The 25,827-nt window shown below is 45.2% G+C and overlaps 1 protein-coding gene across 1 annotated transcript in view; it reads right to left on the bottom strand.

Annotated features, from left to right (window-relative positions):
• Positions 1-4,247: 4,247 nt before the first annotated feature.
• Positions 4,248-25,827, bottom strand: part of UBASH3A (ubiquitin associated and SH3 domain containing A) — a 23,633-nt gene continuing 2,053 nt past the window's right edge. Inside the window, exons 2-15 of the mRNA XM_010135010.1 lie at positions 25,734-25,825; positions 22,238-22,291; positions 20,814-21,000; positions 18,297-18,495; positions 17,432-17,601; positions 16,388-16,596; positions 15,385-15,511; positions 13,324-13,423; positions 11,795-11,917; positions 10,926-11,018; positions 9,739-9,883; positions 5,915-6,021; positions 5,292-5,398; positions 4,248-4,385 (exon numbers count right to left, since the gene is read on the bottom strand). Of these exons, the coding sequence (XP_010133312.1) occupies positions 4,248-4,385; positions 5,292-5,398; positions 5,915-6,021; positions 9,739-9,883; positions 10,926-11,018; positions 11,795-11,917; positions 13,324-13,423; positions 15,385-15,511; positions 16,388-16,596; positions 17,432-17,601; positions 18,297-18,495; positions 20,814-21,000; positions 22,238-22,291; positions 25,734-25,825 (1,851 nt within the window). The remainder of the gene's footprint in view (positions 4,386-5,291; positions 5,399-5,914; positions 6,022-9,738; positions 9,884-10,925; positions 11,019-11,794; positions 11,918-13,323; positions 13,424-15,384; positions 15,512-16,387; positions 16,597-17,431; positions 17,602-18,296; positions 18,496-20,813; positions 21,001-22,237; positions 22,292-25,733; positions 25,826-25,827) is intronic.

Here is a 25,827-nt window from a genome sequence, read left to right as displayed (position 1 = left end):
TGAGAATTACTAAGCGTACATGTGTTAGTAGCACCTCTCACTATTTGCTTCCCACCCCTCGCAATGTCTGAGCACCAAAACGCTACAGATTAAGACCCTGGTTTTTAAAACTCTTAATTACACAAATAGTTCTATTAAGGAGGCACTTCCAGGTGGGTCACGTTAAATGCTTTTAACAACATGGTTTTGGTTTTATTCTTCGCATCTGTAGAGGTAGGAGATGCTGCCTCCTTGGTATCTTCACTGAGAACCCAGGAAGCTGAGGGAGATCCCATTTGGAGGTTTTGCACAGTTTTCCCTCCACGTTTGTCTTCTAACTAGGTGTTACAATCAAGAGCCCCAAAGTGTTCTCCAGACCCTTTATGATCTCCATAAAAAAGCTGGACTGTAAAATTCAACGATTCACTAACTTCTTCCTATTTCCCATAGTATAATCTTTCATTTGTTCAAAGCTTTCGTGATGTTCTCAAGTTCAAAGTCATGAACATTTTAATTTTTAATCACCCATTAAAGAAAGCACTAAACTATTGAGACCAGATGTATGCATTCTTTTGAACTCACAATAAACAGCTGCATACCGTTTTCTCAGAGCACTTCAATACCAAAGCTCTCAAGACACAGTAAGAGATCTACTCGACGGCTTTACTCCCCACCTGATGCTTTAAACTTATGCAAAGTGAATGGAAATGACTACTGTTCCGAGTCAGCAGAACTGCACATTCGCCTTGCATCAGTATCAATGCTGGCACGAGGGAAAAGCTTTGGAAAAATCAGGAACAAAACTTTCATAGCATTTTTTAATCTTGCTTTTCAGAAGAACTGGACTCAAGTGTCTCTCCAAGCAGTTCTGCCTGAAAGCAGTCCCAAGCATTACTGTAAATGTCTATGTTACTCTCCTTTCGAAGTGTACGGAAGGAGCATTCTTGTCTGAAAAAATGCTGCTCCTCCTCCCCATCCCTCCATCACACCAGGTCCTATTTAGTCGTGTAAAGCTGACGTTGTGTTTTCCCACAAGGTGTCGCCATAGATCAACTTCACTGCAGGTCTTTATCAAAAGAATTTCCGTTTTCAATTTTTAAGATACAAACAGAGCACTCAGATTCTCTAGGTAGAACTAAAGGCATCTATTAAAGCACGTAACTTTGTAATGAAATAGATCCAATTTTTAAAAAATTGCCACAGAGTAAAGCAACATCTATTTTTTGAAGTTGCATAAATAAGAAACTGGAAAAGAATTTCCTATTTCTTTTGCTTACTACAAAAACACAAAGTAATTTTCTTCATTTCACCTGTGTTTGGTGATTAGTTTCATGTTACGAACACATCACATTAGGAATTCTCTCTCTCTCTCCTAAGCATTAGATTTTATAACTAAGAACCTTTGTATGGTAAAGATATAATTTCAGCTTTGATACTAAAATGCTTTTTTTAGAGGTGAACCTATGCTCACACGGTGTCCCAGGAAAACCAAAGTGGGGTCCTTGTAAGTAGAAGAGGAGAGCAGAGGTCTCACCTACCTCTCCTTATCTGCCTCTGGCCCCATCCCCAGGTGGGTAGTGTGCCATCATGCTTGGCTCTCACGGAGTGTTGTTGGAGCAGCAGGCATCTTCCCTTCCCGTGTGAACCTGTAGCACCACTGTTGCTCCCACCCTTATCCTCACCTGGGCTTTTGTCTCACTCCAACCATCCTCCATGCCTGAGCCACTGAGATCAAGACCTACAATTATGCAAAATAGCTGCAGAAACACGTGCTGCACTGGAGAAGACACTCCCTGCAACTCGCCTTCATTTCTTCTCATGTAGAGGGGAGGGATCGGTCCCAAGGCTGGAGCAACTCAAAAGGCCAGAAGTGAATAGGCTGAAACCTGCATCATGGACAGCAACAGCTGTCTCAAAAGGCAGCTTTTCAGATGTGAGGGACAAAGGTAGCGTGGACCATAACAAGTACAGCTGCTACCATGTGTTAAAACACACCCAGCTCCCTATCCAGAGGCCATATCCCTACCAAAAGCTCAAGCCACTATCATGCACCAATGCCCTCACAACCCTGGTACCGCACCCCCCCAAGCTCTGACGAGAGATAGGATCGTCTCTCACATATGGATTTCAGACCGGGGCAACAGCCTCTCAGATGACACCTGTCCTGTGGCTTGAAATTGCTCAATGAAATCAGAGCAAATCACACCAAAAGCACCAGCTTTCATGGAGAGGAAAGCTCCACCAGAGCACTGTGAGGTGGGAGCTGACTCCTCTGCAGTCATTGAGCTCAAACCTCCTGGGGGTGCCTGGAGTTGTGCCATGCCCAGGGCCAGGTCCTTGCCCTTTGCCAAACCCATTGCTCTGCTGTCCCTGTTTCTCGCTCCCTTCCCTCTTGGACATGATCCTTGGTGAGGAAAAAGGGTGCCCAAATGCGCCACCTTTCACCACTGGAGGGTCAGGCCTGCCCCCAGGGTAGCAGGCAGTGTGGTGGGAGACTCCTGCTGATTGCTGTTAGCGCGGCTGAGTGCAAGACAAAGATGTTGCTCCCTCCCTCAAAACCTTGATCTTCCCCTACACGCTGGTTTTATTGTATCATACATCCCTTTTCCCAGCTAGACCTCTGACTCACAGGCCACTTGAAAGGCCACAGAGGAGCCTTGCTGCTGTCTTTGAGGTCACTGCAAAGTTGTCCCTCACCACACTTGCCCCTCTCTGCTGATGGAAAGTGAGTGATGAGGTGAGATGTGGAGAAGCAAGCAAGCCACAGTCTTCTCAGTGCTGCAGTGGCATCCTGTTTCCCTGGAGCAGGGTGAGGCAGTGATGACGCTTGGGGTTTCTACCTTTTTCCAGGGCTGCATCTGTAGCCACTCATCCTGTGCTCGAGCTGCAACCAGCAGTAGAGTCCTATGCCCTTCCTTGCATCATTGCTAGCTAAAGAGTTCCTGTCTTAGCCCTAGGACATTTGATTTTTACTTTAAAATCAAAGTGCTGTCAAAAAAGCAAGAGCTCAAGCAACTTCACCAGAGCTAGGAAAGTCAAAATGAATCATTTCAAGAGGAAGGCGGAAATAAGAAATCTCCACACCCACAGATAAGGTCAGACACCTCTCAGCCCCAAAGCCTGAGTGTTGGATGGCCCTGCCGCATGCCCTCATGGCTAACAACATGCATGCAGAGATACGTCAAGAAGGCACAAGGAGATGAAGAGGGAAAGTAAAAATATTTTTTAGTCATGCTAAGAGAGAAAAAGAAACCTCCATTCTTTCCTTCCATTGAAAGAAACACTTGTGCTTTCCCAGAGGCAGCTATCTGAGAGGATAACTAGAAAGGAAAATCAGAAAGGAAAACGGACAGTGGAAAGGCACGTTCCTGTTTGTGCATAAAATTTCAGAGCTACATTCCCATAAGCAAACCACCGAGGGAAGGGCTGTAGAGACCTTTTGGGTGACCCATCTGGTAGGTGTGTCACCATTTATACATTTTGGCACGGAAAAATCACAAAGCAAAGCTGTTGTCCTGTGAGTGCCATCTCAGGAAGCATTCAGCAGTTAGAGTTGCTCGCGGCATGGTTTTGTCACCAGTACGGTAATGCAGGGTGTCTTTTTTTGCCCACGTAGCAGTAAAGCAATCAGTTCAGTTTTCCTCATCAAGGAATCATTCAGTCCCTTTTCGCAATACTGATCACTCAGGAATCTCTCAGACGGGAGCTGTTGTGATAGAAAATGGACCCCCTTTGTAGAAGGGGTAAATAAATAATGCAGTATTTGCTCTCGTGGAACTGACAAACAGGAAACCCAGTGGCTTTAGGTAGCGCTGGTCTCTGCTGGCAGGAGATGACTTTTTCAGTCCCAGTTCCTCTGCTTGTCTGAAAATATCCAAGAGCATGAAAGAAAGCAATTCTTACTGGACGTATTTTGGTCTTGGAAAATGCAACATTGTCTACTTTTAGTGCCTTTAACAACGGAATTTATAATCAGGGATTTCCAGCTTTATTAAACATTGGTCCTCTCAGAAAAGGTTAAAAGGTACTTTCTTCACCACCAGAAGAGTTATTTCTCACTTGCACGCCAGTGCCTAGTTCCTTCTGCTTGGCCACTGAAATAAAAGCAAAATTCAGGCACCAAACTTGAAAACGTTTTTCTTTGCTTTCACAACTCAGAGAGGATATTTCCCATCCTCCGTATGTCTTCTGGATGAGTCACTGGACTGTGCTCAGCCATAAACTTTTTTGACAACATTTTTGACAACAGCGAAGGCAGAGATGGCCTTCTAATCTTCCATGATACCACTTCTCCAGTTAAATGCTGCATTTGCTCCATGAGTTAATGTCTTCACTGGCGGGTTGACCATCTGCCATTTGCTCTCCTCTTTCAGCTCTTCGCAGAAACACATGCCCAGCGAAGGGATCTAGGAAACAAGTTACCAGCAGAGTTACTAGCAGGGTCGTTGCTTTGACATGAAAGAGAAGGCTTTGCTAAAGAAGAAAGCAGACCCTGAGACTGTTCTGGGAGGAGAGACCAGGACATTTTGCCACTTCTGAAATGAATTAAAATCAGACTGGAGCCCTGTGGGGTGAAAGCTGAACTTGTGTCATCACCCTACATTCATACTTGGATTTGATCATCAAAATATATTCACTCCTTTTTATGCATCAACAGTGGTAGTAAAAAATATATCTAAAGACTGAATTCTCTGGTTGGTCTTACCAAGGCAGATGGTAAGGAAAACTGGGGTGAAGAATTCTGCTGCTGGTGATAATACACAAATAAAGTAAACAAAAAACCTTGGTGACCAAGTCTCAAGCACAGGCCCTACGTGTGAAGCTGGCAAGAAAACCCCTCTCCACTCTGCAGCTGAGCACCAAAGTTACGAATTTATAGTAATTAGACAAACACACAGCTTTTTAAAGAGTGACTCGCTGAATGTAGCTGCAGGTTACGCTCACAGCACCATGGGGAGGAGAGGGAAGGCTCTTAGCTCTGTTTCTGAAGGAAGGAGGCTAGCTCCACATGGAGAGGTTTCCAAATGTACCACTTGTCTGTAGGTGTTATCTGGCATTGGCTTTCCAGGGGAGCTGGATGAAAATCCTCTCCAAAGACTTAGCTGCCAGTCAGGTACTGTTCACAGGAGAAAATCCCTCTCTTGACATGCAGTGCTTTGCTAAAACTCCTTGAGATTCCCTTTGTAATGAGAAAGCTAATGTCATTGGTATCGACATGCAGTTACACAAATGTCTCACCATGTCAGCAGGATCCTTATTAAAAGTATAATAAAACAAAAAGCAAGATTCCCACTGAAAAAGAGTCTTCTTACCTTTCGTACCACCTGGGCAAAGTCACTACTGTCTCTGGCAGGAAGCCCTATCAGAGGTCGGGTGAAAGTTGCCAAGGAAGATCCATGGCCCACGATGAGGATGACACCTGCTACACAGAAAAAGCAAAGAAAAGTAGTAAGGGAGATGCAGCCCTGTCAGGTTACTCAGCAGCAGATGGATGTGAGGCTCTTTCGGGGCCGTTCATCTTTGCAGACCTCTCTGATATTGTGGCAGGGTGTATAGTGCTGGGCAGAAAAAGTATGGTGTGTTGTGGCATGCCAGCTAGTGGGAGAAGGCATTTGATTGGAAAAGAGGGAAAAAAAGCTTTCCGGGGAAGTATGTGATCTTCTGCTTAGTTACATCCCAATGCAGAAAGACCAAGCAAAGAGTATGCTCTTGCAATTTATATTCTACCGTCTTCTGTTTAATTTTGCCTTTCAATTTCCGTCCCCTAAATTGTGTGGATTTTAACTTAGTGGAGCCCAGGACAAGGGCTAAGAGTTTACCTCAAGCTCTGTGCAGTACCAACAACTCACGTTAAATGTGTTTCTGTTGAAGAATCTCTGCCAGTTCCTGCTGCTGAAAGAGTCTGACAAACTATACAAAGATCTGAAACCTTTACCTTTGCTGGGGCAGGCAGTGATGATCTGTTTTATCACCGCAGAGCTTCTGCTTACATATTCTTCATAACTTTCTGACGGCACAAGAGAAGGGAGTGGAAAGTTACTCCTGATAATAAAATCACAAATATGTGTTAATCCAGATGAACACTGGGAGGCTGATAGCGCTATTGAATGTGCTATCTTTCTACTCCAAAGAAAAGGCACTTGCCTAAAAGCATATCGGTTTATTTACTGACTTGGCTGCCATACTGCTACCACGTTTTGCATGGAGCATTAGCTTTCCCCACAGTAATTTCTATTAAGTCTTATGGCTAAATCTCATAGCTCATAAAGGACCAGATGCAGGGAAAATCATGCTTTAATAAAACTTGTATTTTACAGTGGAAATTTTTAAAATTAGGATTCATGCCTAAGAAAAGGTTAATCTTTGAGCGATTCTGTCGGCAAGGACCACTGCCCAGATATGGACTGCAGACTTGCAGAGTGGCCCAACTCTAGCAAGCCTGACTGAGTTTAAACCAAGGCGAGACACTAGTGATGTGAATGCTTTCAAGACTTGGCACCTCAGTGTTAGTCTTCTTAATAAACAAAGCAAATAAAAATCAACAACAAACAAGGCATATCTGCATTTTCTGGATGAATGGATAGTAAAGACTTCCACTCCTAGAGTTAAACAAGAACTGTTTTCAGGGACACTAATCACAATGTGCCACTCCTAAGTATCTGAGATCTTCTTCTACCGAGACGAGGCATTTGTTTTCCTTTTACATACGGGGGCTCTTCAGGCACTGAATAAGTATTTTCCTGTAAAAGTAAGAGATAAACCTTCAAAGTGTGGTGAATCAGGGCAGCCCCACAGGCCCGGTAGGTCTTGGGCTGATGAACACCATACACGGTGCATGGACCCATTCCAAGGCTCCACAGCAGCTTCCAGGACATGAGCTCTGTCTAGCCCCAGGAGGAGGGTGGGGGGCTGCCCCAGTCCCAGGGCAGCGGGGAAGAGCCTGTAGGGCCCTGATGTGTGGTGGCTGGTGGTGCCAAAGGTGGGCAGCTGGGAACACCAAATTCCTGATGATGGGAGGCCCTGACAGCTTTCCCAGAGCTGCAGGACAGGCAGAATAGGCAGCAGGACCAAGTCAACATGCTCCTGTCTTTGATATCTACCCACTTAGCTGGTGCTTGAATCAGGGCTTCTTGGCAACAGAGTAAAACCTCCCCAAATGCACTTCCGATGTTTCATGTCACCCTCTTAATCTGTCTGCTCCAGGGATGGGAAGGGTTCACTGCTACAGCTGGCGAACAGTCAGCCATGTGCTGTGATACAATACAGAGTGTTCATTTTTCATTGTCTGCCAACCAGGTGAAAGGCTCACGCTGGACTGTTAGTCATAGCTAATATCAGTCCTGGTTAGGTTGGACAAGTCCAAACTGGGGTGCTCAAAACTAGTCTGTCTTTTGGCGGAGCTGCAATTTGGGGTTTTTTATGTGCTGTCCTGTTGACACCTCAGTCCCTTCAGTGTTAACCCTGTTATTAACCAGCTGTCCTGCGGCAGAACTGAGTATCCCCAGGTGGTTTCCAGGCTGAACAGCAACAGGAGTGCTCAGCTCAGGCTAAAGGCTCGGTGGGAGCGCTGTGTCCAGCTGTGAGTGCTACAGGGCAAGTGAGATTAGGACCAACAAGTGAAAATCCGGAGAGGGGCAGAGAGCAGGGGTCCAGGAATCACAGCCTGTGAGGGAGGATGGGAAGAGTTCAGCTCAGAGGAAAGGCTGAAGAAGGATGTGATAATAGTCTGCAAAAGGCTGCTGTGAAGAGGAAAGAAAGGGTCTGTCCTCCAAGCAAAGGATGAAGAGGGAAGAAGTAAGTGGCTTATACCACGACTGGCAGTCTGTAACAGCAACACTGCTTTGGGACAGGGAGCCCAACCCTCTGCTTCTGTGAGAGCGTGAGGGGAGAGAGGGGCAGAGTTAATCTCACCCAACCTTATCCGCCTACAACTCAAATGTCTGGCTAGGTCAGTGGAGACAAGTAGGCCCCCTCAGAGGGCAATTCTGGCCATCTGAAGTGTCTGACGTGGGCTAAGATGGATGATCACTGTCCCGGAGTCCCCTTCTTTCCGTCAACAAGAAGGCTGCTAGCTAACCGTAACAGCCCAGGTACCCAGCTCTTAGATGTCTGCAGCTGGATGCAGTGAACCTCAGAGTGATTTCGTCTCAGCACACAAAGCACGAGCAGCAGATGTTTCAGCGCCACTCACGTTGCCTCTTAGTGGCACTGGAAACAGGATAATTTGGGTCAGGTCCACTGCTCACAGGGAACAAACAGGGACTTTACTTAGTTGAAGATTGTCATTTGCAGTGGATGAATATGGTAAAATCAGACCCTGGGAGCTGAGAATGAATTGAATTTTGAACCCTGCCTGTAACAAGAAGAAACTGGCATCATATGTGCAAGTTTACAGCTCACCCACCCGGTTTTTGCCTGGACCTGAGCTGTGAGGGTTTTGAACCCTGTACTTATCATTGCTTCAGAGCTTCCCCTCTAAAATTCCTACTGCTCAGCATTTGCACACTTTCTTTTGAGGCAAGTGATTTTGCACTAAAAAGACGAGGGGAAACAGTCTGTTGGTGATAAAACACACCAGGAAGCACTATGATCCAAGAAAATTAAGGATTTATTCCTTCATGCAATTTCAAATGAAGACACTCGATAGCTGTAAGAAATGCGTGAAGACATGAGAAGTTTCCTTCCCCCCTTTCTCGTACGTGTGGGAAACCCCAGAGACACTCGCTCTGATGAGCGGAGTGATTTCCTGGGTCTGGCTGTGCGTTGCGAACACGCGGCAGCCGGGTGGGTGAGCAAGACGAGGAGCCGGGCGGAATCAGAGGCTTACCGTTTCCTGCCCTGCTATGGTTTGCAAGCGCTCAGAAAAGGCATCGCCCTCCCTCCCTCCCTCCCCGAGTTGCGAGGGCCCCCAAAAGTCCTTGCTGAGCGCAGTATTAATCTTTGAGGAACTCAAAACAAAACAACATCCCCTCCCTGACCAAATCTGGCGTGAGCATCGACTCTAGTGAAGTGCTGCTACCCTGCCTGCCCCCGAGCCAGGACAGCTTGCTTGTGTCACTCTCCTCTCTCTCTGGGTGGCTCTGCCCCAGGGTGCGCAGGGGAGGCCCCTGGCTTTCCCTTCCTTTGGCAGCTGTTGCTTCAGTGACACAAACCAGCGACGTTTCAGTGTGGAGCTGTGCTCCCTGGCACCTCCCAGCCTGTGCTCCCCCTCTTGCTGCTGCTCCGCAGACCCTCAGCAAAGGGCTTGTTGTTTGCCTTTTCTAAAGGCACACTTCTTTGTGGCTGAGAACCAGCACCTTATTTACCCAACAGGTTCTTCTTCACATTTCTGAAGTGTGCTTCACATGAACCAAAGGTGAAAACAAGACTCCCGGTACCTGACACACGCCTATAAGCCAGCTGTGGTCGTGCATGACAAACCACGGCCTGAGCCAGCAGATCTGAAGGTGACACCAAAGCAGGGCTGCTCCCATACACAAGTGTCAGATGCTTCTGCACATGCAGGTGCACCCGTATGCTATGTGCACACACATTCCCAAGCGTGAGCGTGTGCCTCTGTGTCAGAGCAGCAAACAAGGTTGACTCTTGGCACAAGACAGCTGACAGCATGTATTTTGGGAACAGATTGCGTAGACTTGAATTTGAACAGAATCATCATTTTTTGCAGTGTTCATAATGGTTTATGACAAACAAAGAGATTAAAAGATACTTCAGGGGGCAATAAAATGCACCTTTAACAGCTAGATACGGAGCAATTACCTGTAACTTGTGTCTACTTTGTAAGAGGCCTCTGCCAGTTCTGCCACAGTCATGAAATTAGGAATTACGCTGCTTGCTTCCCACTTTGTCCATTCAAACAATCCTGGTTCCACCTTGATTTTGATTTTTTGATCTAATTTAAGCCCTGTAAGAACAAGAAGTATTTATTAAGAGGAGAAAGGTACGCTTGAAGTCTTACATTCAGGCTATACATTCTACCTTGTTTGCTGTAATACTTTTATTGATGAAAATTAATTACTTATTGTCAAATGAAAAATTTTAATTGTGATTAAATAAAGCTACCATTATATTCTTGTCTGACTAATGTTAAGGCACTACTAATTCTTACATTATTGTTATTTCTGGAGCTCTCTTGTGATGATCTGCAAGGTACTGAAGAGAACTGAAGAAAAGGCCTCAGTAATGTTGCAATCTGAATAAACTTTAGACAAGAAAAGTTTTTACCATTTTTATACAGCATTTTGCTTAGAGGCCCTAAGTGGGGCAACAAATTGTCCTACAGTGTTAGAAATGGAATTCTCTTGTAAAAAGACACATTATTTTGTTGGTTATTCTCCAGAGAGGTTACTGAGTGCCACTAGTTCCCAGAAGAAATGCAATCCCGTCATAAACTTGATGTAAACTTGGTAAAGAACTGTGAACCTCTGACAGATTTGTCAGAGGGGGCAGGAGAGGAAAAGAAGATGACGGGAGGGAGAGAGAAAAAGAGATGAAAAGAGGTTCTGCAATATGAAGGAATTAAAATAGTTGGGCTTGCAAGGGCAAATGCTTTCAGGAGAAAGCTCTCTTCCCAGACTGACGTATATGTCCTTCAGAAACCTCTGCTTTTCTGGAAGATGTGGCAGTGGTCATTTGATGAGCAGCGACTAACGTCGAATTCGAACTGATGTGAAGTGCCTCTGTCTCATAGAACATTAGATTCCGTTTTAACGAGCGAAGACTGGAGTTAATGGGATGGTACTCTCTGGAGCACATGCATGGCAGCAGGCTTATTACTACCTGTATTACCAGCTAGACAAAACCATCTTGTCTTCCCTCCTTAAATATCACAACAAATAACCACAAAGTTGTACATCTTCTTAATTGCCTGTGTCAGAGACTTCGTGGAAGTTTGATGAAGACATTTTCACCACAGCAAAAGCACTCAGCCGGTTTTGCTGCCTTACCCTGCAGTACGTGGTGAGCTGTCTGGATGCAGCGGAGTGCGGGTGACGAGTACACATAGCTGACTGTCACCTCCTGGTCCAGCAGAGCTTCCCCTGGATCGAAAAAGCAAAGTGAGTTGGTCTTATACAAACTGCGATATGTGAGAAACTACTGCAAAATACTTTCTGCAAAAAACAGCTTGGAGCTTTTGAGTTTCATTGCTGAGGGTAGATACTTTGAGAGCCCACTTCTATTCGGTGGGCTGACTGAGTGCGCTTGAAAGCTCATTCCAGTGGTAACAGCAAGTTTAAAGTGAGTGTTGGAAAGATAATCCCGGAAGATTCATTCCAAGCCTGCAAACAGCAGTATGGCTGTCTCCACATATCCGAATCCTCAGAGATGAGCATTTGCACCAGACTTGTCGCAGTCAGGCATGTTTGCTCCGGGAGCAGAAACAAATTAAGCTGGTGAGTGAACTGAGTCAGCCTAACCCACCCCACCCAGCTGTCAGGTACCTGCAATGAGGTGACCGCAGTCTGCTGCCCATGAGGCTGCTTCCTCTGGCCAGCCCCTTCACTCCTCACTGACCGTTCAGTGACAACTGTGCAAGGCGTTAGTCCCTTGCAGACAAGCAGCAGAGCACCGATAGTGTGGCAGCTTCTTTCCTTAAACTTTCTCTGCCCAAGAACTGGCAGAAAGGCAAACAACCAGCCCTGCTCTCTATTTTACTGCCTACAAGATCTGGCCATCTCACTGCCCATTGAGAAGTATTACCACAATGAGCGCCGCTAGAAAATTTTTCTACTGCAAAACCAGTGTGAGCTTCTGTAGATGATGAAAGTCTGCTTCCCAAACCTTTGCTTTTGCAGTAGGATATTATCCAGCTTACCCACAAGCCTTGACTGGAAAATACCACAGCAAGATAAAGGAGGATCGTATTCAAAATAGCTGATGCCATCTTTCCTCTTCGGCAGGGTGGAAGGGAAGTTCAGGTCTGCTCTGTAGTATTTTCCTGAAACAAGGTGGGACATTTTGCCATGGCTTAAGGAGGCAGCAGCTGAGCACACAGGTGGCATTTTGTTATGATGGCTTCATTTCTTCTGAAAGGTTGGATGGCTGGTTCTGAAAGCTCAGCCCAGGTGGCATCTTGAGTGGCAAACGAAACAGGTCAAGGCCCCTTCTCTGGCTAAGAGGGCAAGCGATGAAGCAGGGCATCTGTCAAAGGAGCTAGTTTCTCTTCCCTCTACCTCAAACACCATGCTGTCTGGCCACCAGGAATCAGCTATGGTCTGTGCTCTCTCCAAAACTTGCCTGGAAACCGTGTGGGCAAGGGGGAGCTGCCATCAGCCGAGACCACGCCATGAAGACAGCTAATAACTAAGCAGTCTGGGGTATCGTGGGGCAATGGCTGAACTCACATGCCTACAGGATTATTGTTGCACTACAGACATAGTCAATGTCCCACTGATGAGAAAACTTTGGTAACTGCTGTTACCTTAAAGAGATCATGTTTTAAGGTCACAGCACTGCCTTGGGAAATCACCTGTCCTAACAAAATAACACCTCTTCTGCAACTGCTGAAGGAGCAAATGGCAGGGAGAAGAGTGGGAGTGGTGAGGGCTCAAATGAAACAAAAATCCACTCCATACCAATATTCTTTCACCATTGCAAAAATGATTAAAAAAAAATCTGCATTTCCACTGAAGAAAAATGAAACCAAATTGATTATGTAGCCAGAAGGTATCACCCTTATTAAATAGTGTGCATTTCACTCACTTTATGAGGACATTTCCAGCACAACAAAGGAGATTTTCAACATAAACCTCTCTCGTCTGAACTCCGACCTTCGTGCTCCACTCCTTCCTCCTGACATGTATTTCCCTGTTCTGGGGCAGTTTTTTTCACCTCAAAAGAGACTGTTTTTGAGAGAGTGGGCCAAAAATTGCATCTTTTAATTTAGGTCAGTGATGACATCTCATTTCCACCACAGTTTCCTCTTGCTCATCTTCCCTAGGTTTGACTAGTGACGTACCGTGGCTCTGATCAACAGACCGTGATTCTGACTCCAGTGAGGAAAGGTGGAGGGGTCTGACCACCACGCCCTTGTGTAACAAGCAGTAGAGATTTCGTGTTTGGTACAGCTGTCATCGAGGCAATCTGTTAGTATCACGAGAGCTTTGCTTGTTCTGCAGAATAAGAGAACTTATGTTCTCATCCAACACAGGTATGAAGGACTTTAGGACATAATGAGCTGGTTACGTGCAGGTCAAAGCAGGGCTGTGTCTGATTTGCAACATCACTCACTCTTTCGTGTCAGTGTTTACATTTACTCGTGGGAGACTGAATCTCTTGTACCCATTACTGGATTTAATTGATTCTGGTTCTGATTTGCTAAGATCCTCCCATTATCATACTCACCATCTGCAGTCAAGCACTGTTGAAGCCAAGATCTGCCGAAGACCTGATCAACTCGTTCCCCATGGCGCATCACCAGCACGCCTCTTCGGAGGGCGGCGTTCTGAGACAGCTGTGTAATAAACGGGTTTTTTCATTGTGATATTGTATACAACCTGCAGCCGTGAAAAGTCTGGGGTCCTGGATGCTGCCTCATGGAGGAAGGAACAGCAGACTTGTCCTGGGAGGTTTATAATAAAGGGAGGGGAGAGAAAGGAGCTGCTGTGGTAGATGCCTGTCTTTAGGACAACAGGACAATAGTGAGCCTGACTGACTCTCATTGAAGGCAAATGACAGAGATCCCTGACCTTCATGGGCTACAGATAAGGTTTTAGCTCTGTGTTTACAGCACCGAAAGGTAGTGCTGATAACAGATCTTTGAATTCCAGTGTGAGAAAGAGTTATAATTTTAATAGCTATCATACAGTTGATATAAATGAAGGAGGGAAACTAGCCAAGATTCAAGTGACAATGCTCTTTTCTACACCAGAACTGACACCAAGCTTGTCCTTATCTTCTTGATCAAAACACTGCTTTTACATTTTTATAACCATGATGTGGCCAAGTCAACAATGAACACAGATCTCCTCTAAGGCCACGTTTTTATTTGGTCTGCAGATGGAATTATAAGTTAGTTCTAAGTACTTTGGGGTTAGTATAAACTGCACGTTAAATACAGATGAGAAGTTAAGGAGGAACATGTCAAAGGCTTTAAAACTTTTTCAACAGTAACCCATCACAGCGTTATTGCTGCAAGCGCTGAGGCTAGTGACGTGTACCTCCAACAACAGAGATGGTAGTTCTTAGAAAGCTGTATGAGATTTATATTCACGTATTCTGCTAAATAATATTGCATTTCTGCCATGAAACACTAATCAACCACCACAAGATCAGAGTTTAAAGCTAAGGTTTTGTGGTCTTGCTTTTCTGCTTGGAGAAACTGAGGACGAGATGTGATCATCTGCAAAACGTGTTCCTCAGGCCAGGTGGTGGCTCCGTCACAGATCTGAGCTAGATAAGAGAGGCCAAGAGCAATCAAGAGCCAGAGGAAGAACAAGTGACTCTCGCAGAAGTTTCTCTCTTACAGTCATACACGCAGAGCCCTGTGTATGACAGGGGGGCCCAAGATGGAAGTTCCCTCAAGGTGCCCTCGAGTTTCTCTGCTGTTAGAACAAAGGAACCTGGGGTTATCTGCCAGCACTGCGAGAAGAGAGGCCATGCCAGCCCCGTGCAGCCTGTCAGTGTGCTGGAAAGGACTGTCATGGCATCCCTGACAGTCAGAGCCAATAAGGCAGAGCAGGTGCAAATGTGTGGTAGGTAGGAAAAAAGTCTTCATTTATTTTGCTCTTCCTACCAGAAGATCAGTGGAAAACATGGGGAAAAAATCATATATGTTGATTTTGAAACTGGGACAAAAATGTAATCCCGTCAGTGCTGCTAACCTTTCCAGCTGGCTGTTCTCTTGCTTCAGTTCTATGCAGTTATTTGCATTAGCTATGTATCTAAAAATACAGAAGATGAAACATTTAAACGTGTTAAGATCTGGGACCATGTGAACCACCAAGATGACATCCGTAGAAACTGCGCCTAAATGTGAAAATGAAGAGCGAGCTTAATTCTGCTCCGGTTACCGTGCTGTGCATCCGTATGAACGTCGGGAGAAATGGCACCCGCGTCTCACCTGTTACTTGGAGTAACCTTTGTCCCCATACCTCTGCACGTCTTGCCCAGTAAGGCTGTGCACAGAGAAACCTGAGCAGAGAACTCACACGCTGTGCTATTACGACAGAAATGAAAAGAGGTTTATGAAAGATGGCAAGGAACATACATTACATATGTTCCAAAATATTTATGAGATACCGTACAGGATGAATGTACGCGTGTGTGTATATATATGTGCATTACAACATAGCGTGAAGAGCGAGGGAGAAAAAAGAAGATAATGTTAAAAGTGCAAAATGCTTCTAATTAATAGTATATCTGCACACGCACTTGCCAAAGATAAGAAATAGAAAAAACAGTTACCTGAAGAGAAAATACATTGGTTACGCTTCTTGGCATACTGGGATTACGGACCTCTCCGTTCAGATTGTCATGAGGTTCTTTTTCAGTTTGGGTGAAGAATCTCGAAGCTGTTACAAAAACATATTCCCTGTAGAAAAAGCAGCAGCAGCACACACACACAAACATAAGGACACATACACAAACAGAAGAGATTTTTAGGTCGTGCTTTTGTCTACAGGCACGTGTAAGCCAGGATTCGTGTTCCATTCAGTATTTCTTTGCCCACTTGCAATCCACTTCATTACTTTGCTCTTGACTTAGAACATGCCAAGTAAAAATTAGGTTAAAATACGATGAGGTTAAAATATTATGAACTGATGGCGTATGTTGGGTGTAACCCTGCTGAAGTTTGACCTTCAAGCAGGAAATACTACCTGGTTGCCTCCTCTCTGTCTCTAAGGATGCAGTGTGAAGTGCACCTACAACTCCGCTCAGCAAAAAACAGCTCTAATCTACAAGTAGCATCACCCGCACTGTCAGCTGCAGAGCAAAGTGCAGGAAGCCAGACTGACGCATGCTGATACAGGGTAAACCAGCAAGATGAGGGAGGGTGCAAGGTGGTGGATTAAGCTTTGTAGGGTTTCATTTCAAGTTAACTTTGCAAAGTCTTGAAATGAGAAAAAAAGAAGAAAGTGGTGAGCCAGGTGAAGTCTCAGCCTGCCTGGCAGAATATGGTCTTTGAAAATTCATGAGGATGTTCAGGTTGTGCAAGAGAAAACAGGGTTCACCCCTTTAGCAGCTGAACTAATGAACTCTGGGTGTCCGTGAGGGTGTGTCCTACCTATTTTCTTTCAGAATTCTCAGCATCCCACCTAGGACCTGCCTCTCTGCCCACATTGCCTCCAGCTCCCGTCTGGCAGCCCGTAGTTCATGGAGAGGAGGAATGCTGCCACGGCTCTCCAGCAGGAAAAGTGGCTGACATAAAGCGACACCCATGAAACACAGGTTGTTAAGCACAACCTACCTGTGCTTAACCCACGTGTCTGACTCATCGGCCCTCTCAGTGTAGTTTTCGGGAAGAAAACCCCTGCAGCCGGTGCGGTGTGAGGTCCCGATCACCCAGCCTTCGCTCACGTCCGACTGCTGTGTCGGGTCAACGTAGATGAAGTCCCCGGCGTTGATCATGAGTTCATCGATGTTCTGGGGCTTATACTGGAAGAGGGCCCTCAGCGTCTGGGGGAGCACGCAGCAGGGTCAGGCTGCTGCCCTGAGCCTGCTCCTGCACGTGCCACAGCAGTGCGGGAGCAGCTTGCTCACCTCTCTGCTGGACTTAGTGACTGGTACTATTTTCCACTCTGCAACATCTCTTCAATGGCATTTTTACAGAGGAAAAAGGAAGACACTACTGCATTTGCAGTATGTGTAAAAATAGGCACTTGGTTTTCCTAAAAATACTTTTTTTCATGTTACTAGTGCAGACTTATTTGAAAGCAAACATAGCAAAAATGTTATCAACTATTTTGGTGATTACTTGCAGCTCTCCTGAATGTGTCCAAAATCCAGTAGGAGACCTGTGGTGAAGTGATAATACTTATCTGACTAAAAAATGTTGATGATTCCATAATTTAAATTTGGAAATGAGAACTGGAAAAATGTCTGGCTTTAACCACGAGACTGTTAGCCAGAAAATAATAATCAGTAAGAACTGTGCCCTGCTCTACTGATTTTCTGAATGGAATTACTGCAAAGCTGCAATCTGAGAAATCCCAGCAAATATTTAAAGATTGTTATTTCCTGTCTTTCTTATTTTCTCATGTCATAGAAGGATTTTATTTTCTGCTGAAGTTTGGAATTAGACCTTGCTGACATGTAGGTCAAGCAGCCTTCCGTCTTCTACTGATTCGTGAGTACAGTTTTTCAATGCTAAGAGGTACTTGAAACGACCACGCTTTTTGAAACACTGTGCCGTGTGTGCACTGATTTTCTTCATGAAAAAATAAAAGGCAAGATGACTAAGCAAAGAGTCTGACCGCGGGCTCGGGATATTAAATAAATCCGATGGCAGTACCTGGTAATGCACAAAACGCATGTCCCGGGAGTAGAGAGAAGCTACCCACTGGCAGGTCTCCCCTGGGTTAATGTGTTTGGCCAATTGTTCCAAAGTCTTCTGATGATGAGGATAAAACTTGTGTGCCAGGGTGAGGTGGAGCTGCTTTAGGCAGGGCTTCACATGGCAATCTAGGAATGAAAAAATCATGTCACAGCATAGAAGCAAATGTCATTTAAAGCTCCTCTTGTCTTATCCTACATGATTTGCATGATGCAGAAAATATCATAGTAGTTAGTAGCAGAGTAGATTGTAGGTTTGCTGAATAATGGTTTTGCAATGTCGTGGGTTTAATCATGCCAAAACAATTCACAATTCTGGACTAGATTTTCTTCCTGGCTTCACCTGGGAGAAAAAAAATAACAGGGCTTGAATTCCTCTCCCACTTTGAGATGTATTGAACTTGTTTCTCCCAGACAAAGCTATGGTGGGGCTGTGTCCATTCCGTCTCCACTGGTCATGCAGTTTCCCCTGGATGTCACTGGGTGGGGAATTACAACTTGTTTCTCAGGGATGCAGTCAGGCCATCAGGCTAGGCCAGAACACCACGGAGATAGAGGTCTGGGAATAGGGAGTGCTGTGTCCTTGCCCAGCCTGGATATGCTGATCAAGTTACACAGCCAACCATTTCAGCTTCTAGCAAATGCAAAGTTTAAAACATCTTCCCTAGCCATGTTGTTTTCAAACCCGGAGGAGGAAAGGGAACTTGCTGGCAGTACAACACCAGCTAAGCTGCCCTGGAGACATAGGAGATGTTTTCAGTACCATGCCTAATCATTTGTGCTCTGACCCCCTCCCCCCATTTTCCCTCTAATGTTGGTCCTACCTGCTAGAGCCGAAGCCTCTGACGAGAACGCCTTAGCAAACTCTTTGAGGATATTTGCATGGCTGTCACCAACGAAGAATCCAAGGTAGCTGGTGGATGAATGTAGTGACAGGGAAATGGATGGTGGAAAGCGCTGTGAAAAGCTGTCACCAACTCGCTTTAAGATGTCATACAGTAATTCCACTTTCTGGTCTTCACACTGAAAGAAAACAGAGGAGGAACAGGTTTTACCCACCAGCTCAGCAGCCACTATCGCAGCCTGTGTTACATACAGTAGTACCAGAAAACAGTGCGGGCATTAGACTTCCTGAGGAAGACAACATACCTATGAACTTGCTGAAACCGCTGGTAGTGAAATCAGTAACATTGGACAGCTTGATCAGCACGGTATCCTGGTGCTATAATAAGAGATGGCACCTTCAACCAGGAGGTGCATCTAGCTTGGGTAGGAAAGAGCCAAAAGTTTTTACCATCTGACGGGTGTGCAGTAACCTGTCCGAAATGAGTCAGGGATCATCATCTCCCTTTTCAATTCCCAGTAAGAATTTCTGTTATTGTTGTCCTACAGTCCTTAGCTGAAATCACTGCTGCTGAAACAGCTCTCAGATGCTGAGCGACATATCTAGCAAAATTCATAAGGCAGCTTTGTCATTGTGATCCTCCGTGCTCTAATCGCAGCAGACTAAAGGGTGGTAAAGAGCTATGCTTCCAGCAAAAAAACAAAACCAAAAAAAAAGTGGCAATTATGCAATTTAAGGAATGAAGAGAGAAAGATGGATTTTGTGCCATCCAGCCAAAGACAGAAGCATTAACGATGCACCATTTATGTGCTGGTTTATTCTCCTCTTCAGAGCTATTTGTTCCATGTCACCTTTACACTGGGTCAAGCTGTTGAAGGGGAAGAGAAGAAGAGAAGAAAGAAGCTCCTTTTGTTTAAACTGCCTTTCTCTCCCAACCACTGCTCAGGCCTCAGGGAGGAGGTATGCACCAAGGGGGCACCAGGCAGACAGGGCTGTGTGGGGACAGGCGGTGTGGTGGCACCAGGAGACGAGGCTGTGGTGGGATCCTGCACCAGCGCAAGTGCCACGCAGGAGGATCCTCTGGGGCTGGCAAGTCCATCCAGGAGCTGCGAAAGACGTGGGGAATCAGGAAACAGGAGAGGACCAGAAGGAGGTGGCAGCCAGGTTAGTGAGTCTTACTTTCTGCCTGTGAGGTGGCCAGGTCAGATCCTGCTGGCAGCTGAGGAGCAGAGAAATGCACCAGAGGGTGCAGTTATCCATAGAAATATGCTACCTGAAACAGGGCTGAGGTGCATGAGGTGAGGGTTGCAATTCAGCCGCCTCTTGCAGGAGCAGGCCTTTAACTCGACACCTTTCAACAGCATGGCATTCGTTATTAATTGATGATTTTAGTTCTGTATAATTGTGATTAATGGCCACACGGTACCCTGCTATTCAAAATTTTCAACAAAATACTCTTATTTTCACTGTCTACGCTTAGCGGCATGGTTTAGCATGAAACTATAGTTGATTAACATAATAATTTTGTCCAGCTGCTCTAGTTCATGTCTGCTTCAGCACATAGAAGCTGCAGCTGATGTTCTTGTGCAGCACCATCAGCATACAAAAACCTGGGTACTGGTTGGGTCCAGAGTTTTTGGAGACCTTTGCTGGTCTTTGCTGATACTGTCACATTCACTCATGCAGGAGAAGCAGCTCCGTTGGGAAGTTCTCCAGAGGGTTACCCATCATTCAGAAAGTCAGCTAGGAGGACAGCAGCACCTCCAGAAGCAGAAAAGAGTCCACCAGGAGTCCAGCTCAGGCGCCTAACTTCCGTGTTAAATTATTGACAAAGTGACTCAATTGCTCTGCCAGACTCCAGTCCAGCTCCCCTTGGTCCCTTTCCATCCCTGTGCAGTCTGCTTCTCTCTTTTCCACAACATCCAAGCTTCAGCAGAAAGTGTAAATTCTGGGACATGCTGCCGTAGCAATGACCTGGTTGGGGCTTTCAGGGAGAGGCAGGGGTTTCCCCAAGGTTCCCTTAGGCAGTTGTCTACATCCTGTGATAATGCTCCTGCTGCTGCCCAGCTGGCTGGAGGCCACCACTGCTGCCCTGGGCAGGAAGGTTTAACATCTTAGACCTCTGCAGCAACGGGCACCGTCTCTGACGCCTGCGGCAGCTGCATGTGGGGAGCAGTGCTTCCTGCTAGCAGGTCCTCGCGCAGCCTCGACTGCACAGGGTCGCTCTAGACAAATGCTAGATGTGGGTCACTCAGCTACACTGAAGCGTTCGATTTTTAGGTATTCTGAAGCCTAAGGTGGGTAACTAAAGTGAGTGGTTGGAAGAAAACCCCCAGTGGTTACGCAGGGGCTGAACACTCAAATATTAAGCAAGCACGTCTGAACCTGGGTCATGTAATTTTGATCACCAAGGAGAAGTTCTGATGTAAGACAACAGCAGGTAGCCCCATTTCACCAGCAGCTGTTATTGGAGTCTTGCACATTTTTTGTGCCTTACCGTGAAGAAATCGCAAAGAGTGATATGTGGAAAAATCTCATGGGCTCTGTTTTTCCCGCACTGGCGCTTGCTCTCCTTCCAAAACTCTTGCAGGTGGTTATGCAAATGGCCGGTGGGACACAAGTACAGAGCGTACTCCTGAGGGATTGGGTCATCCAAAGAGGGGTCGTTGCAGTGGGAGTGCAACCTGAAGTCAAGAGCGTATCACAGAAAGTAAGTGTGTGCACCGCTTACTCTTGTCTCCGGTGGTCAAAGGCAATCATAGTAGAGACCAGAAAAAGGAAATACAAGGTTGTCATTTTCTTACTAATTAAAAGATGAAGTAAAAGCTCCTTATAAATTTTCTCTGAGGTGCTAACTAATGGACAATGGGGTTTTTTTCCTGCTATTTTTTTGTGTACTTTATTATGTGACTTTATTTCCTTCAATGTCTGAAAATAAGAGACATTTTTTTTTTTTTTTAGGTTTTTCTGGGTTATTTCCCCTCCTTTCTCATGACTGAAAACAGAGGACTGGAGGAAGAAAAAGAAGCAATGAGTAGAAAATGTTGAGGAATGACAAAATGAAAACAAACTGAAGATTAAAAATAATACTCAAAAAAAATTAGCCTTTTTATTCAGCTCTAATAAAAGCAAACAAGACAAATCAGAAAATACGCAAGCAAATATCAGAAACTCGTATCCCATGAGTTGTATCTTTCACCTTGTTCTTCACATGCTGTATGTTTGACCATGCAGCTGTTGGATTGGGAGTGATTGTTGGAAAGCATGGTAGCATCCCTGACAGAAAATAATCTGTGAAGAATGCACCACTGTCAAAAGTGTCTTTTGCCTTTTCACAAAAAAAAAAAACAACCCCAAACCAAAAACAATAAGCCAACTAGGCAACCAAAAAAGAAGGCACGACAAAACCCAGAAGAATGTGCAAGGAAAGACTGTATTTAGTTTGAAGGTGGATTAATGAAAAAAATCAACTATCAGCATATGAATGACATGAATACTCTGTGAGAGACTTGATACAGAGGAAAAAGCTCTCAGGGATCCAGACTAACAAGTGATTTGGACTCTCATGATACATCCATCTGAGCATCAGCCTTTCAGCTTATTTCGTAACGAACTTTTCTAAAGGGAAGAGGATGGGCTGTTTGCCTTCAGCCATCGCCGTTTAACCTCACGTTGTTACTGCATGTGTTTGTAACTGCAAGCATGGGTTTGCAGATATTTTCGCTGTTTCCTTCCTCCTGTCCTGTGGGACAGAGTCCAGTTTCCCCTCTCAGGCCTTACGCCCGTTGCCCATGGGTGCACGCTATGAGGCGTGAGCACTGTGCTGAGGTGGGGAGGACATTTACCCCATGAGTTCTCTCAGAGCCTTCCCAGACATGCCCCAGTGCATGCCCACAATCCGCAGACATCACGGGCGCTTACCATTTTGCAGCATCTTCCGTTGTCTTTTGTCCAGTAGCAACCAAGGCTTTTTGCCTAGAAAAAATTCCAAAATGGATTCATCAGAATAGCAGAAAGAAAACACCTGGAAGTAAAAAACGGACATGCTGCAGTCACCAAGTCTGTTTTCCAGCACCTTTAACAAGTAGGTTATTCCTGGCAAATATTAACATTCTTGAAGCCCTCCAAACAGTTTTTTACGCTGCAAGTCTTTAATTCGTTGAAGATTGGTAACTTGTTCTCCCCACAGGATGTCCTTCTTTGTGTTCTGGAGGTGCTTCCTTAGCAGCCCTACTGACTATATGTGATTCCTTAGCTTTGGGTAATCCATCCGTTCATGCACTGTAAGAACAAGGTTTGCTCGGTTCATAGGATAATGTTCTGGTTCAAGATGGCAGGCCAAGCCCATACATACAAACAAAGCAGAACATACCTGGGGTTTGAAAATCTAGATTGAGGATCTCCCATATGCCAGCAGAGAGCCTGATCTCAGCCACCGGTTCAGTCCAAGGTGAGGGACAACATCTCGTTATTTTTCTCTGTTAATGCAACTGTCATTATCTGGGATCAGATTTGATTCGCATTTCCTTCTCTCACCAGAGCTTTCAAAATGCCAGCTGTGTGCTTCACAAGAACAAGTCTTTGTGACTAAATGCTAGGTGATGGGTGAAGGATTCCAGTGTTTAAGTAGAACCTGCACCCCTGAACCCTATTTCCAGCCCTGTAACCCACCTACAAACTTCTCAGAAGAGATATGAAGGGGAAGTGGAGAGAGAGCACTTGGAGGAAAACCTGCTAAATTACTAAGCATCTGCTCATTTCTTTCCTTTCTCTCGAGGCCCTCCTTCCGAGCCACTGGGTCCTGAGGGCATTGATTCATTTAGTCTTCTCACATTTTTGTCCTCCATCCATCCCTGTGATGCATGAGCATGACACCAGCAGTGCGATGAGTGCATAAAGCAGCAGGACTGAGGTTCACCCTTGGTGCTTCCTCCTAGCCTTCTGCATTCTTTATAGTGCAAAAACTGTACACAGGCTTGTTAAAAATATTTAAATGTGCTGATATGTCTGTGCAACCATGCCTGGCTTTCTAGTGGGGGTCAACATGGATGAGGGCTGTCATGAGTCTTTCCACTGAAGCTTTATCTTCTACCTTTCTTCTCCATGAAGTAAATCAATTGCCACGGCCAAATCAGTGCAAAACCATGAGCTATCTGGTCTAAAACTAGCCTGTGTCCTCTGTGACTGAATACTGCACATTTACTTCACACACCTCTGCTGGCTTCCCCTTCTCCATCACACCAAGGATGAACAATCCGTGTTTTTGTCGTTCTCCCCATGAGCCTTTCCTGCCTTCTGCTGCTGAAATGTCAGTGTCTGCTGCTGCTCGATCAATGATGCCAGACTTTGTCAACCACTTGCTACACCTTAAAGTGAGTGTTCTACCGCTTCATGCCACGCTGCTCCTCCCACTCGGAGAGGAGCTCTGTGCAAACAGCCCAGAAGCCAAATGGAGCTTGACTTCAGTTTTTCTTTACCATAAGGCCTGCAAAACCTTGAATGTAGTCAGACAAGTGCGACCCGAGTCCATGAACTGCCATGATGCTCAGCACTATCTCCTTGCCACCTTGTGCTCCTTTCTGTGCCTGTTCCCACCTTTTCTCTCATCATATATGTTGGCTCCAGGACACTTTCCAGCAGGGTTTGTAGAGCCCTTAGTGTCAGGAGAGCAATTAGGCTGTCACTAGACATCCTATGTTTCCAAGATGAGCAGTGAAGCGTGAAAGAAAATGCATAAAATAAATTCTGTATACACAATTTTTTTTTTTCAGTTAGAGCATAGGAGGAAACTATTGAAAATCTGTATTAAAAATAGTGTCTTTACGGAGAGAATAAACTGGCTCTTCCTTAAAGCAGAAACTTCTGACACAGCTCAGTCCTGTGTAAGCACCAGGGGAGGCCCGTTTTGTTGATCTGGTACATGGCTGGATCCTCACATAGCTGGTTTTTGTTCTTTGGGGAAATGTTGCCTTGGCATGCTGGTTCTACATTATGAAAGACTTTGAAATATTTCCACCCACCCTTGTTTTTCTCAGGCCAGGACGTCTCAAAAGAACAACTTCTCAGTACTTTCATTTACAGTTCAACCCCGGAACTGCAGAGACAGCTGAAAGGTTTTATAAAAATGCAATCAAATTTTTTAAGGTGTTAATATCAATAAAAGCAAATAAATTAAAAAATAAAGTACTTTTGGACATTTTGTCATTTTAGGTTGATTCGCATAGTACTTCTGGTATTGCTTCTTGATTTTGACCTGGGAAACACAAAGCCATCTCAGTAACAGCAGAAAGTATTTCAAAGGAGACTTGAAGAATGTCACATACCTGACAAAACATTCAAAAACTAGCCATTACTTTGGGGTGACCCGACTTATAGTATTAATAGAGAAACAACGAGCCAGGTTTTCAGCCGCACTGCTGAAATTCCAGTGCGCATAGCTGGGAACAAGAGACCCCCAGTTTCCTTGTAAGCCATGTCCATCACGTCTAAAGTTGATCTGCTAAACACAGCTGCTCCTAAAAAAGCAGCACAGCACTTGTGAATGGAGCCTTTTCAACTCGCTTGATTTTCCGTCGAAAGGGAGAGATATTCCTTTCCTTTCTAAAATATTCTTATGAGGGGTTTTTTGACATTTACATAAAAAACATTTATTTATTTTTTGGACAGTTTGAACCAAAGTGTCTGTCTCCCCTTCAGAAGTCGGCGAATCCTCCCCAAAACTTCCCTGTTCAACCAGTGTGATGTTGGGGGAAGGACTGACTACCATGTTTCTTTCTTATTAACTTGGTTATCTGCCACCAGTTAATTTCTCATCCCTTGGGGTTGCCAAGTATAGTGTCTTATTCTTTACTTCGTATTTTCCAGGTGCGACATGCTTTTGGAACAAGATCCTGATTCAAGACAGAAAGAAAAATTGCTGGACTTATGAGGCATCTTGTTCAGGAAAGCTTACTCTCTTAAAACCATTTCCAGTGGCAAAATCCTTGCCAGGCCTATTAAAACCCCTTTGGATAGAAGTTATATGCACACTTAACTCCTTTACAATAACAGCACTAAGCAGAAAAAAAATAATGAAAGAGGCTATATCCCAAGAGCAAACAATGGACATCAGCTTTTTAACGCGTTGTGACGTCTCTCAACCCGAAGAAGATGTGGAAGGGTGTGTATCTTCAGCTACACACAGAATTTCTAAAACTAGATCCAGAGCAGGTTGTTTTTGCAATGTGAGAAATGCACACTGTTCTACAGGAAATTCAAAACACGACAGGTCTGAACCCTGTATAGGGACATCACCCCCAGGCAGCAGCACACTCTCTCGATGAAAAAAGCACGCTGCCTGCTGCCAGGCTCTTACGAGAAATACCTCTTGTATCTTAAAAACCTCTTACTGTACAAAGGCAACCAATCAGTTACTCACGCGATATGAGCTGGGAATCCCTTGGTGAGGAGAGACTCAAGGAGTACAGAGGTGCTTTTGCTCCTGCGCTTGTTGGACACCTTTGCGTACAGCT

Source organism: Buceros rhinoceros, unplaced genomic scaffold, assembly GCF_000710305.1.
Source record: "Buceros rhinoceros silvestris isolate BGI_N320 unplaced genomic scaffold, ASM71030v1 scaffold11644, whole genome shotgun sequence".
Classification (NCBI taxonomy): Eukaryota; Metazoa; Chordata; class Aves; order Bucerotiformes; family Bucerotidae; genus Buceros; species Buceros rhinoceros.
Note: the sequence above shows the minus strand (reverse complement) of the source record. Positions and strands in the feature narration are given on the sequence as shown.